General features: G+C 39.5%; 1 protein-coding gene across 1 annotated transcript in view; it reads right to left on the bottom strand.

Moving 5' to 3' along the window:
- Positions 1-2,938: 2,938 nt before the first annotated feature.
- The window catches only part of LOC126091124 (phospholipase B1, membrane-associated-like), a 140,079-nt gene continuing 130,787 nt past the window's right edge, over positions 2,939-12,230 (bottom strand). Inside the window, exon 8 of the mRNA XM_049907037.1 lies at positions 2,939-4,182. Within this exon, the coding sequence (XP_049762994.1) occupies positions 4,046-4,182 (137 nt within the window). The 3' untranslated portion in view covers positions 2,939-4,045. The remainder of the gene's footprint in view (positions 4,183-12,230) is intronic.

Genomic DNA, 12,230 nt, shown 5'->3' on the forward strand with positions numbered 1-12,230 from the left:
TTTGCACTATAGATATAGTGCAACATAATATAGTCCAAATATATAGATATATTTGCACTATAGGACCTCCTACAACGCCATCATTCAATGCCATGCTAAACAATTGCTTGCATAGGACCAGGGACGGACCAACGCGTGACTGACTTGCTCAATTTGTGAAACACTTCCTCTTGAATAAATCGTCCAATATTCCTGAAATTGTAATCATTTGATTATCTGTAAATGTACAGCACATTCACGGATTTCCGTCCCATTCCAATAATTCCTGCCTCGTGTGTTCTCTAATTAATTTATTTAATTAAGTGTATAAATGCGTTACGAAAGATATTTGTTATACAGGTTGGTCAGAAACAATCTGAAAAGTTTGTAAGGCTGTTGCGTGGTAAGTCGCGCTGAGAAATAACTGTTACCAAAGAAACTGATACGTTGCTCTGTTTCAGAATTAATTAGGACTCAAGTTAGCTGTGAAGCCGTTGCGCCTGCAAATTCAGGCGGCCCGCCAGAGTCGGTGTTGTCAATCTAAAACCTAGCCAGAGTCCGATACAACGATTCTACATGGGGCAGTAAAAAGGATCGAACCTGAGCTAAAGGCTGAGCAGTCCCTTGCGCTAACAGGTACGCCAAAAGACCATCTGACTCTAATTGGATCTGGTGGGCCACTTGAATTTGTGTGCGCAGGGGACCGAACAGCCAAATTCAATGTTAACTAACACGAAAACGGTGCAATATATCGAACTTTTTTCTCAGTTATTTCTCAGTACAGGCTTGCCTGAAACACTCTCACAAGCTTTTCAGACTGTTTCTGACCATCCTGAATACGACTATCAAATATATTTTTCAGTATTGTTCTTCTGTCAGCGATTATTTCCAACTAAGCTTAGCAGAGGAAGATATAGGTGTTTGAAGAAACAGCAGCACTTTACGACACGTGCTTGTTTTGCTAAATTGTTGCTGTCAAAGTTATGATTATTATCAATTACGCTGAGTGAGCGGGTATGTGGAAAGAATACATTGAATGCCTCTATGAGGGGGAAGATTTGTCTGATGGGACAGAAGAAGAAGCAGAAGAAGCAGGAGAGATTGGGATCCAGTATTAGAATCACAATTTAAAAGAGCTTTGGATAAAATAAGGCAAAAGGGATAGCTAACATTCCAACAGAATTTCTTAAAGTGGCAACAAAATGACTATTCACGTTGGTGTGTAGAATGTATGAGTCTGGCGACATACTATCTGACTTTCGGAAAAGCATCACCCATACAATTCCGAAGACGGCAAGAGCTGACAAGTGGGAGAATTACCGCACAATCAGCTTAACAGCTCATGCATCCATGTTGCTGATAATAATATACAGAAGAATGGAAAAGAAAATTTAGGATGCGTTAGATAACGACCAGTTTGGCTTTAGTAAATGTGAAGGTACGAGAAAGGCAATACTGACGTTGCGGTTAATAAGCGAAGCAAGACTAAAGAAAAATCAAGACACGTTCATAGGATTTTTCGACCTGGAAAAAGCGGTCTACAACCTAAAATGGTGCTAGATGTTAGAAATTCTGAAAAAAGTAAGGGTAAGCTATAGGGAGAGATGGGTAATGTACAAGAGTCAGGAGGGAATAATAATAGTGTACGACCAAGAACAAAGTGCACGTATTAAAAAGGGTGTAAGACAAGGAAGTGGAATTAAAATTCAAGGTGAAAGGATATCAATGAAACGATTCGCTGATGACATTGCTACCCTGAGTGAAAGTGAGGAAGAATTACTTGATCTGCTGAACGGAATGAATAGTCTAATGAGTACAGAGTATGGATTGAGAGTAAATCGAAGAAAGACGAAGGTAATGAGAAGTAGTAGAAATGAGAACAAAGAAACTTCACTTGATGGTCATGAAGTAGATGAAGTAATTCTGCTACCTATGCAGCAAAATAACTAATTACGGACGGAGCAATGAGGACATCAAAAGCAGACTAGCAGTGGCAGAAAGGGCATTCCTCGCCAACAGAAGTCTACTAATATCAAATATCGTCCTTAATTTGAGGAAGAAATTTCTGAGGCTGTACGTTTGCAGTACAGCATTGTATGGTAAGGAAACATGGACTGTGGGGAAACCAGAACAGAAGAGAATTGAAGAATTTGAGATGTGGTGCTATAGGCGAATGTTGAAAATTAGGTGGTCTGATAAGGTAAGGAATGAGGAAGTTCTGCATAGAATCGTAGAGGAAAGGAACATGTGTAAAGCACTGGTAAGGAGAAGGGACAGGGTGATAGGACAGCTGTTAAGACCTGAGAGATTGACTTCCAGGTGCTAGAGGGAGCTGTAGATGGCAAAAACTGTAGAGGAAGACAGAGATTGTAATACATACAGCAAATAATTGAGGACGTTGGTTGCAAGTGCTACTCTGAGATGAAGAGCTTGGAACAGGAGAGGAATTCGTGGCGGGCCGCATCAGACCAGTCAGAAGACTGATGAAAAAAAAAAAAAAACGCTGTAACAATTATGTTTCGCAACCAGAATTTACAGCTTACCTCTTAGCAGAAGTCAAGGAATATTAGATCCCACAAAAGTTATTTAAATTCTAGCTTATACAGCAACCTACACTCATCCCAACTCTCGCCGTTTGTAACTGTGGTTTAGTTAGTGCTAAAGCTTCGGGTGACGGTTCTATACTCCCAGTTCGAGCATAATTAGACATAACTTTGACTTTCCTTTCAAGTCAGTTCGTCATTCGCCTCCGAGTATTTCTTTCTATAAACGTTGCTCGCATTCGTATTCTGCTGATTTTCGGTGAGGCACTGAGTATCATTCTTACGTACTAATTCAGAAGCAAATTTATTAAGAGTTAATTCGTGAAGATGAAGCCGTGTTATAGCTTCACTAAATACAAATACAAATACATATTCTTTCACAACCATGCGAAGCAGCTTTTACCTCTTATGCCAAAGATAGTCTTACTTGAGGAGTACCACTACAACCATCTCAAAATACAAACTACTAAATCGGTCATGGATGTAGAGAAAATATGATTAACACCACTAAGAGCAAATAGTGAGGTACAAAGACTTTAAATTCGGGACAGCAAGGAAGTTACAAACGGGGAAGATTCAAAGCTTATCTTCATCTGTAGAAATCTGTACATAAATTGCGAAACAATATTATTAATCTAGGAAAGCAAAACAACAATGAACAGACACAATTCTGTAATCATACCAGCAACGTAATTTAAAGACAACAGTGATAAACTTATATTTAGAGAAATTTTACAAACAACAAAATCGATCGTCGGATAGATACAGTAATGTTACATTATTTTCTTTTACTTCTGAAAAGCGTAAAGAGCAGATAAGTACAAAAATAACTGATTTCAGTAGACTCATATGACTAGAATCAAGTAGTTAAAAATTCACAAAAAGTGCTTATGTACATTGACCAGTACAGCCAGTAGAATGAAGTTCTGGGCAAATTTTTGACACTGCAAGAACTGCAATCTGGAAACTGATGAACAAATTTTAATATTTGTGGACACATAATCCATTGAAACATCAACAGTTTGATTATGCTGCTAAATGTTACACTTTTCGCTTGAAAATATTAGCTGTTTCTATGACATAGAGCTTATTAGAAATTATCGTAATTAAATTTGCGCTCATTATTTAAGTGCAACAGATAAAACCTGCACTGTTTCTAATATTGCACGTTTCGGCATAGTAAAACGTGCCATTGTGTTGTGCTGACATTGGAAATCTCGCGCAAACGCATTGCCACTGAAGTAATTAATAATGATTTCATCGGAGATGGAAGACTATAACGATTCCAGCGATGTGATGTAATGGTCATTCTGTTTGGAAGCCTGGTGAGAGAACATCTGTTGAGCTGCAGACACATTTACTTCCGATAATACTGTTTCAAGTTGAATACATAGGTAATCTTAGGTATCTTGACTTTGTACTCGTACTTGTGGTTCCATCCTTATACAAACTAAGCAGGTAACCGTGTGCTGTTTGTTAAACTGTCTTGAACATTTGTAGCTGTTGCACCACTGGTGAAATATTCAGACGCCGCTGTTCCCAGAGGTGTAAATATACGGCCGTTCCTCAGTGGGACACAGAAAGCGGGAGAATGTATCATCCCAGTCCTCGGATTTACGGCCAACCGGCTCCATCATGTTGTTCCACAGTGCATTGGCAGCTATTGACACAGAAAAATTACAGGAATTAATCTTCAGACTGTTACGAAATTCGAATCATAGGCTGACTTTCATTCATAAATGATCAAGTTTCTATACCAGGTAGATAATGACTAACTCCTAAGCATTGGAAAGTCGTTGGCTCATAATGTAAACTTAAAGATTATTTCAGGCACTTGTGGACTGTACATAAGATATAGTTGCGACTTTGATGTTCGTTTCTACGGTGTTTCTACCAGACAAACCAAATACATTTAGGCGTGAGGATGTCTGAGTGAATCCATCTCAGATATTCCGTTCTGCGTTTTGTGTACTCAGCAAATCACCCCAATACAGAGTTGTCATAACCTCTCGATCAATTTCACGAAATAACTGATGTATTTACTTGATACACATTTATGTTTATCGCAATCCAATATGAATTTAATCGCAATTCAACATGGCGTCCATTTTAAGGCGTTGCTGCCGTCGTTGTAGAGCTGACCTGAATACATTCTGAAGCATATCTTGTAAAAATGGACGGGACTGCTTCCAGCTGTTAGATCCTGAAGTTCCGTTTCCTTTGTTTTGCGAACCCTCGACTCAGAGTGCCGCAAAGCGAAGAAATTCAAGGGTGTCGAATCAGCTAAACATGATGGCCACAGACTTGCTTAACGTCTGCCCATCCGTCTGTCGGCTAACCTTTGATTTAGGTATTCTCTTACTGTGAGTGAAGAGCGAGGGGGTTCTGAGTGCTGTTGGAACACAACAATGTCAACAATGCCTTCTTGCTCACTCTCTGGTTCCAGGAATTGTTCCAGCATATCAAGGTACATGTTCCCTGCAGTTTTCTCTTTTGCAAACAAAGAAAAGCTCATAAACTGTAATCTTTATGAATCCAACACATTTTTGTGTCTCTTTGCCATTTACTGGCAGCTTGAGGTGGCTCGTTAAGTAGCAGTAATGATCGCAAATGTGGAATGTGGCCTCATTAGTAAAACAAAACAATGTGATTCAAGAGGCGTTCGTTGTTTGCAGCAGTCTATCATATAGCAACACAGAGCCTGGCAAGTTGAATAACCTTCGTGGTCTAATTTGTGAAGTAACTGAATGTGATACTCTCTTTTATTGAGCGTAATATCGTTGATTTTGGTACGTCTAACTCATTGCTTAAACGACGAATTGATGCATTCGAAATTCTTTCGATTGCTTCTCTGATTCGCTGAACAGTCTCTTATGGTACAGATCTCCCGGAGCGTGATTCAAGGGCAACGTTCCCGGTTCTTTGGAATTTACTGACAAGGGATGATTTTTCTTACTGGTGTTGTCTTGTGAAACTGCCTAGTGAACTACACCTGCACATCTATATAACATCAACTGCGCGGTCGCGGGCTAACATCACCCAAGTTGTAACAGAAATGGATTATAATTATGTACGAGGGCAGTTCAATAAGTAATGCAACACATTTTTTTTCTGAAACAGGGGTTGTTTTATTCAGCATTGAAATACACCAGGTTATTCCTCAATCTTTTAGCTACACAACACTATTTTTCAACGTAATCTCCATTCAATGCTACGGCCTTACGCCACCTTGAAATGAGGGCCTGTATGCCTGCACGGTACCATTCCACTGGTCGATGTCGGAGCCAACGTCGTACTGCATCAATAACTTCTTCATCATCCGCGTAGTGCCTCCCACGGATTGCGTCCTTCATTGGACCAAACATATGGAAATCCGACGGTGCGAGATCGGGGCTGTAGGGTGCATGAGGAAGAACAGTCCACTGAAGTTTTGTGAGCTCCTCTCGGGTGCGAAGACTTGTGTGAGGTCTTGCGTTGTCATGAAGAAGGAGAAGTTCGTTCAGATTTTTGTGCCTACGAACACGCTGAAGTCGTTTCTTCAATTACTGAAGAGTAGCACAATACACTTCAGAGTTGATCGTTTGACCATGGGGAAGGACATCGAACAGAATAACCCCTTCAAGACTGTAACCATGACTTTACCGGCTGAGGGTATGGCCTTAAATTTTTTCTTGGTAGGGGAGTGGGTGTGGCGCCACTCCATTGATTGCCGTTTTGTTTCAGGTTCGAAGTGATGAACCCATGTTTCATCGCCTGTAACAATCTTTGACAAGAAATTGTCACCCTCAGCCACATGACGAGCAAGCAATTCCGCACAGATGGTCCTCCTTTGCTCTTTATAGTGTTCGGTTAGACAACGAGGGACCCAGCGGGAACAAACCTTTGAATATCCCAACTGGTGAACAATTGTGACAGCACTACTAACGGAGATGTCAAGTTGAGCACTGAGTTGTTTGATGGTGATCTGTCGATCATCTCGAACGAGTGTGTTCGCACGCTCCGCCATTGCAGGAGTCACAGCTGTGCACGGCCGTCCCGCACGCGGGAGATCAGACAGTCTTGCTTGACCTTGCGGCGATGATGACACACGCTTTGCCCAACGACTCACCGTGCTTTTGTCCACTGCCAGATCACCGTAGACATTCTGCAAGCGCCTATGAATATCTGAGATGCCCTGGTTTTCCGCCAAAAGAAACTCGATCACTGCCCGTTGTTTGCAACGCACATCCGTTACAGACGCCATTTTAACAGCTCCGTACAGCGCTGCCACCTGTCGGAAGTCAATGAAACTATACGAGACGAAGCGAGAATGTTTGAAAATATTCCACAAGAAATTTCCGGTTTTTTCAACCAAAATTGGCCGAGAAAAAAAAAGTGTTGCATTACTTATTGAACTGCCCTCGTATTATGTAAATTCTTTCATTATTTCTTGGAAATGGATCGATACTTTTTGATCATCCAGTATTTGTTGAAAGGCAGGAGTACATGTTGTTCAGTGCTACATAACAGGCTTCGTAGGGGACTACTCCGTTAAAGTGATCCATCGCATCTGGTATGTAGTGATTTGCTCGGGTCTTATTGCATCATGGGGTTTACACCACACATCAGAGTGAGTATACTAGTGTAGACGATACAGCGTATCAGTTGATGTCAGTACAGGATATATATTTTAATTGGTACGGAATTAATCCATATAGTAACATTCAAACATCAGTTACATCATGGGCATTCACCACATAATGCAGCAGAAGACATACACCAAGAAATATTTTCATAATTTTAATTTTAATTTTCAGATGAAAAATAGTGAAAATAGTAATTCCAAACTAAAAAAACTGGCGTTCTGCAGTTGAAATTATTAAATACTGTAAGATGTTTATTTACGTCTTATGATGACCTTCAGTTGATACTAATTTTATTTTTAAAATTCTTTTTCATTCATAAATGACAACACTGTTATTTGCAGAATTAATATTAATTCTGCAGTGAAGGATGCTCAGATTTGAAGTTTCCTGGTGGACTGATGCTGTGTGCCAGACCGAGACTAGAACCCAGAATGTATGTCTCTTGGGGGTAAGTGCCCTACCGGCTGAGCTACCTTTTATTCCATTTTTCTTTTCGCTCTCTAGTTATGCCTTCATCGACGAGTTTCTTCGTTATAATTTCAAAACCACTTTCACTATGTGCTATCAATTCATTTCCTTTCAGTTGTCTGTGCTCTTTTCGACACGGGAATAATAAAGTCAAGGGGTACTTCTGCATTAAGTAAATAAAATGCAATATATTCTGATAAAATTGTAATCTTTCTTCTTGTTAAATTTACAAGTTTGTCCTTAGAGAGAAAAAATTAAAACCCAATAACTTGAGAACGAAATGAGATATCATTCTGCTCTCAGTTTTAAGTAAAATTTCGATATCTTACCTACGTTTCATTGAAAGCAATGTACAAGGTAAAATCAACCATACGTAAAGTTTACGCAATGCGTTTTTACCTCTGCAAAATCCTTATAATTTCGCGCTATGTTTAACTTATTGTAAATATGACAGATAACCAAAAGAAATTCCGTTCTTTATCGAGTGAAGATATCAGACCGTAATGTGCAAAAATCAGAGTCTTTCAGCTGATTATTTTCTTAAAATTGGATGACAAGTATTTCAGCGTCTCTCAACCCAGGCACCAGAATTTGGCGAGCAGTGCAGCCTTAGCAAACGTCGCCCGCAACACGGGATGCTGAAACAACGTCTGTAGCGATTTAAAGGTTAAGACAGATACACCTTCTGAAGCGATAACAATTTAAAAGAAAAGAAAATGTATAATTAACTTCCTCTTTGTTGGCTGAGCCTTGTATCTCACCTTTTTATATAGACTTCATACAATAGGTTAAAACATATGAATCATATTAATTTTATCCATATTTTGCAGCTTAAAACGTGACTGTATTCAAAACATTGGAGGCATGAATTAAACAACGGCTTCAGTCACAACTTTCTCGTCTTTTATTAATTACACGATGCATTTCGGACTCTTTGGGTCCATCGTCAGGTGCAATTTGTCTTAATGCATGTTTTACGTCTTCTCGTGAATGAGGTGAAATGCTTATTCCTGCCCACGAAAAGGTTTAATGTTAGGTTATGAATTTCGTAAGTTGAACGCGGAAAATATGTGGAAAATACTGCAAAATTAACAGTATAAACTTACCACATAATCTAAGGAGAGCATTTTCAATGTTTTAGTTCCAGCAAACATTCTTTTCTTCGTCGTTTTAGTACATGTCACTTCATTCAGGATGTACATTTGCACAGACATGTTTATCAAAATTTCACAGATGTTTTTGTACTTGGTGTTGTCAAAGATGAAATTCATCTTTGACAACACCATCCGTTTAGCTCCATGAAGGATGCACTCCTTGGGAGGCAGTACGTGGATGATAAGAAGGTCATTGATGTAAAAAGACGTAGCTACTACGTCGATCAGTAAGTCAGCGCCGGACGTTGTGACCGAGCGGTTCTAGGCGCTTCCGTCTGGAACCGCGCTGCTGCTACGGTCGCAAGTTCGAACCCTGCCTCGCGCATGGATGTATGTAACGTCCTTAGGTTAGTTAAGTTTAAGTAGTTCTAAGTTCTAGGTGACTGATGACCTCAGATGTTAAGTCCCATAGTGCTCAGAGCCATTTGAAAGTAAGGCAGCACCATGCACGCTTAGAGTCCTCCCTCCTGCAGCCCCCAGTAAGCTAGCATACGTCCGTCGTACTGAACGGAGATTACGTTCAAAATAGGGTTTTGTAGCCAAAAGAGTGGAGAGTAATATGGTGTATTAGAATCTTGAATAAAACCGAACTGCTTTTAGAAAAAAAGTTGTATTACTTATTGAACGGACTTCATACTTTGGCTATTCGACTGCAATTAAATTTGCTTTTCCGAAAGGTTTCAGACCACACTTCTTTGCTGATACCATAAACAGTCCAGTGCAAGCTAAGCGCATCTCTGATCATTTCGAGCAGCACTTTGAACGGTAAATTACAGACTTTCACTGATCGAAAGCCAAGACGTGAGTATGTTATTAACACTGTGCTAACAGAACCATCATTATGATTAAATTTTTTGCTACAATGAAGTGGAAGGAATGTATAGGTCTATAGAAGGGAGATGAACTTACAGCCAATATTATAGAAATAGAACAGGACGTGGATGAAAAGGAGATGGGAGACATAATACTGCGAGAAGAATTTGGCAGAACACTGAAAGACATAAGTGGAAACAAGGCCCCGGGAGAAGAAGGTATTCCAACAGACATCTGGTAGCCTTGTGAGAGTCAGCCATGACCAAACTCTTCCATCTGGTGTACAAGATCTATGACACAGGAGAAATATCCTCAGATTTCGAGAATAATGTAGTAACTCCAATTCCAAAGAAAGCTGGTGTTGACAGGTGTGAATATTACCGACCTAACATTTAAGAAGTCATGGGTGCAAAATACTAACATAAATTCTTCCAGAAGAATAGAAAAACTGATAGAAGTAGCCCTTCGGGAAGATTAGTTTGGATTCCGGAGAAATGCTGGCACACGCGAGGCAATACTGACCCAACTAGTTATCTTACAGGGTAGGTTTAGGAAAGGCAAACCTACGTTAGTAGCATCTGTAGACTTATGAGAAGCTTTTGACAATGTTGACTGGAATACTCTCTCTGAAATCTGAAGTTAGCAGGGATAATTACAAAAAGCGAAAGGCTGTTTACAACTTGTACAGTTATAAGAGTAGAGAGGTATGAAAACGAGGTAGTGATTGAGAAGTGAGTGAGGCAGTATTTTAACCTGTCCCAGACGTTATTCAACCTGTACAATGAGCAAGCGGTAAAGAAAACCAAAGGAAAATCTGAGGAAGGAATTAGAGACACTTAAAGTAGTAATTGAGATTTTTATTTGCCCAAGCAAAATAACTCGTGATGGCTGAAGTGGAAAGAATATAAAATACATACAGGCAATTTTAATGTTAGAAAGTATTTTCTGAATGTATTCGCATGGAATGTAGCCATGTATAGAAGTGCAACATGGACGAGAAACAGTTTACACAAGAAGAGAATAGGAGCTTTTGAAATGTTGTGTTACAGAAGAATGCTGAAGATTAGGTGGGTAGATCGCTTAATTAATGAGGAAGTACGGAAAAGAACTGCGGAGAAAAGGAATTTGTTCCACAACCTGATCAAAAGAAAGGATCGGTTGATAGGACACATTCTGAATCAAGGGATCACCATTTTAGTATTGGAGGGAAGTGTGGTAGGTAAAAATCGTAGAGGGAGACCGAGAGATGATTATAGTAAGCAGACTCAGAAGGATGTAATTTGCTGTAGTTATTCAGAGATGAAGAGGCTTGTAAAAGATAGAGTAGCATGGAGACTACATCAAAACAGTCTTCGGACTGAAGACCACAACAAAAACAAAATCCAATTAGTGTTCCCGATTTTTCTCTCACAATGAGCGTTATTTGTGCGTTTATCATGTACACAATTTGTAGCGTTGTTAATTTCAGTACCTAACACTTCCTTCTCAAGCAACTTGACATCATTAATTAGCCATTTCCAAATACCGATGGGGGTAAAGTTTTCTGTATTTCTCTCAGAATTAAATATCAGGATATCTCTCGTTGAAAGATACATGTTACTTGCAGTTCAACAAATATTTTTCTTGGGCACAAATGGGCGCTCCACTGTAAACAAGCGCATCAAGGCACGCAGCCGCAGCGTAACACTTGCGCACGCCAAGGCACTACTCATGACCTGCTCTTAAACCTTCACTTCCACCAGTAGAATTTTTCCTTAACTTCTAAATACTGTTTTTAGTAGGATCACTGCAAACCGAGCGACAATTAGGGCTGAACTCTCTTACGGACAAGACTTACATCTGTTATCCCTGGATTACCTCACTTTTTTTTAAATTTGGAACATGTAAATCAAGTTGTCACCTACGCAAGCGTGATATTTGTTTCTTTCTCTGTTTAGAAAATTAACACGCTGACTATTTCTTCGAACTAATGAGTTGTCATCAAAACAGATAATTTTTTTCAAAATGTGAATCTGAATACATACAGCCCCAGACTACTTAATAGAGTCGGAAGATACTTTCAGCTTTTGTGCAGTTGGAGATTCCTGCACTTCTGGTGTTTACCAGCTGTATTTAGGCTTGAACCTGAATACATGGTTGTACTGGTGAATAATAACCAATCACTCATTTAGTAGGCTATTTCCCAGATATAGTCCTTATGCATTATTCTGTTCGTATTGGAACATCTCAAATTGGTGAATCGATTTCTGAACCAGAAGACAGCAAAATTCCGTAACAGGTGGTAGATGGGCGAATAACCCGAAAAGGTACTTATTCACTAACTGATCCTGAAGGTGAATGTAAATACTTTTATGTTTAGGATGCATGAATTTATTTCCACTGAATAGTTTCATTTCTTGACGTCGTTTCGTACCTAATCTTTTGGTAATTCTGTTCAAGCACAAGGAATGTTTTGAACACAAAGGCGAGCAATCTGGACTTTCGTGATGCTAATTCACAGAGTTACTTTCAAGCATGTGCTCAACAAGCTTGGGATTAGGGCTTCATACATTGAAATAATAGTAAACACAGTGTTGAGAATAAAATTTTCACTCTGCGTTGGACTGTACGCTCATTTGAAACTTCCTGCAAGATTAAAACTGTGTGCC

Source organism: Schistocerca cancellata, chromosome 1 (genome assembly GCF_023864275.1).
Source record: "Schistocerca cancellata isolate TAMUIC-IGC-003103 chromosome 1, iqSchCanc2.1, whole genome shotgun sequence".
Classification (NCBI taxonomy): Eukaryota; Metazoa; Arthropoda; class Insecta; order Orthoptera; family Acrididae; genus Schistocerca; species Schistocerca cancellata.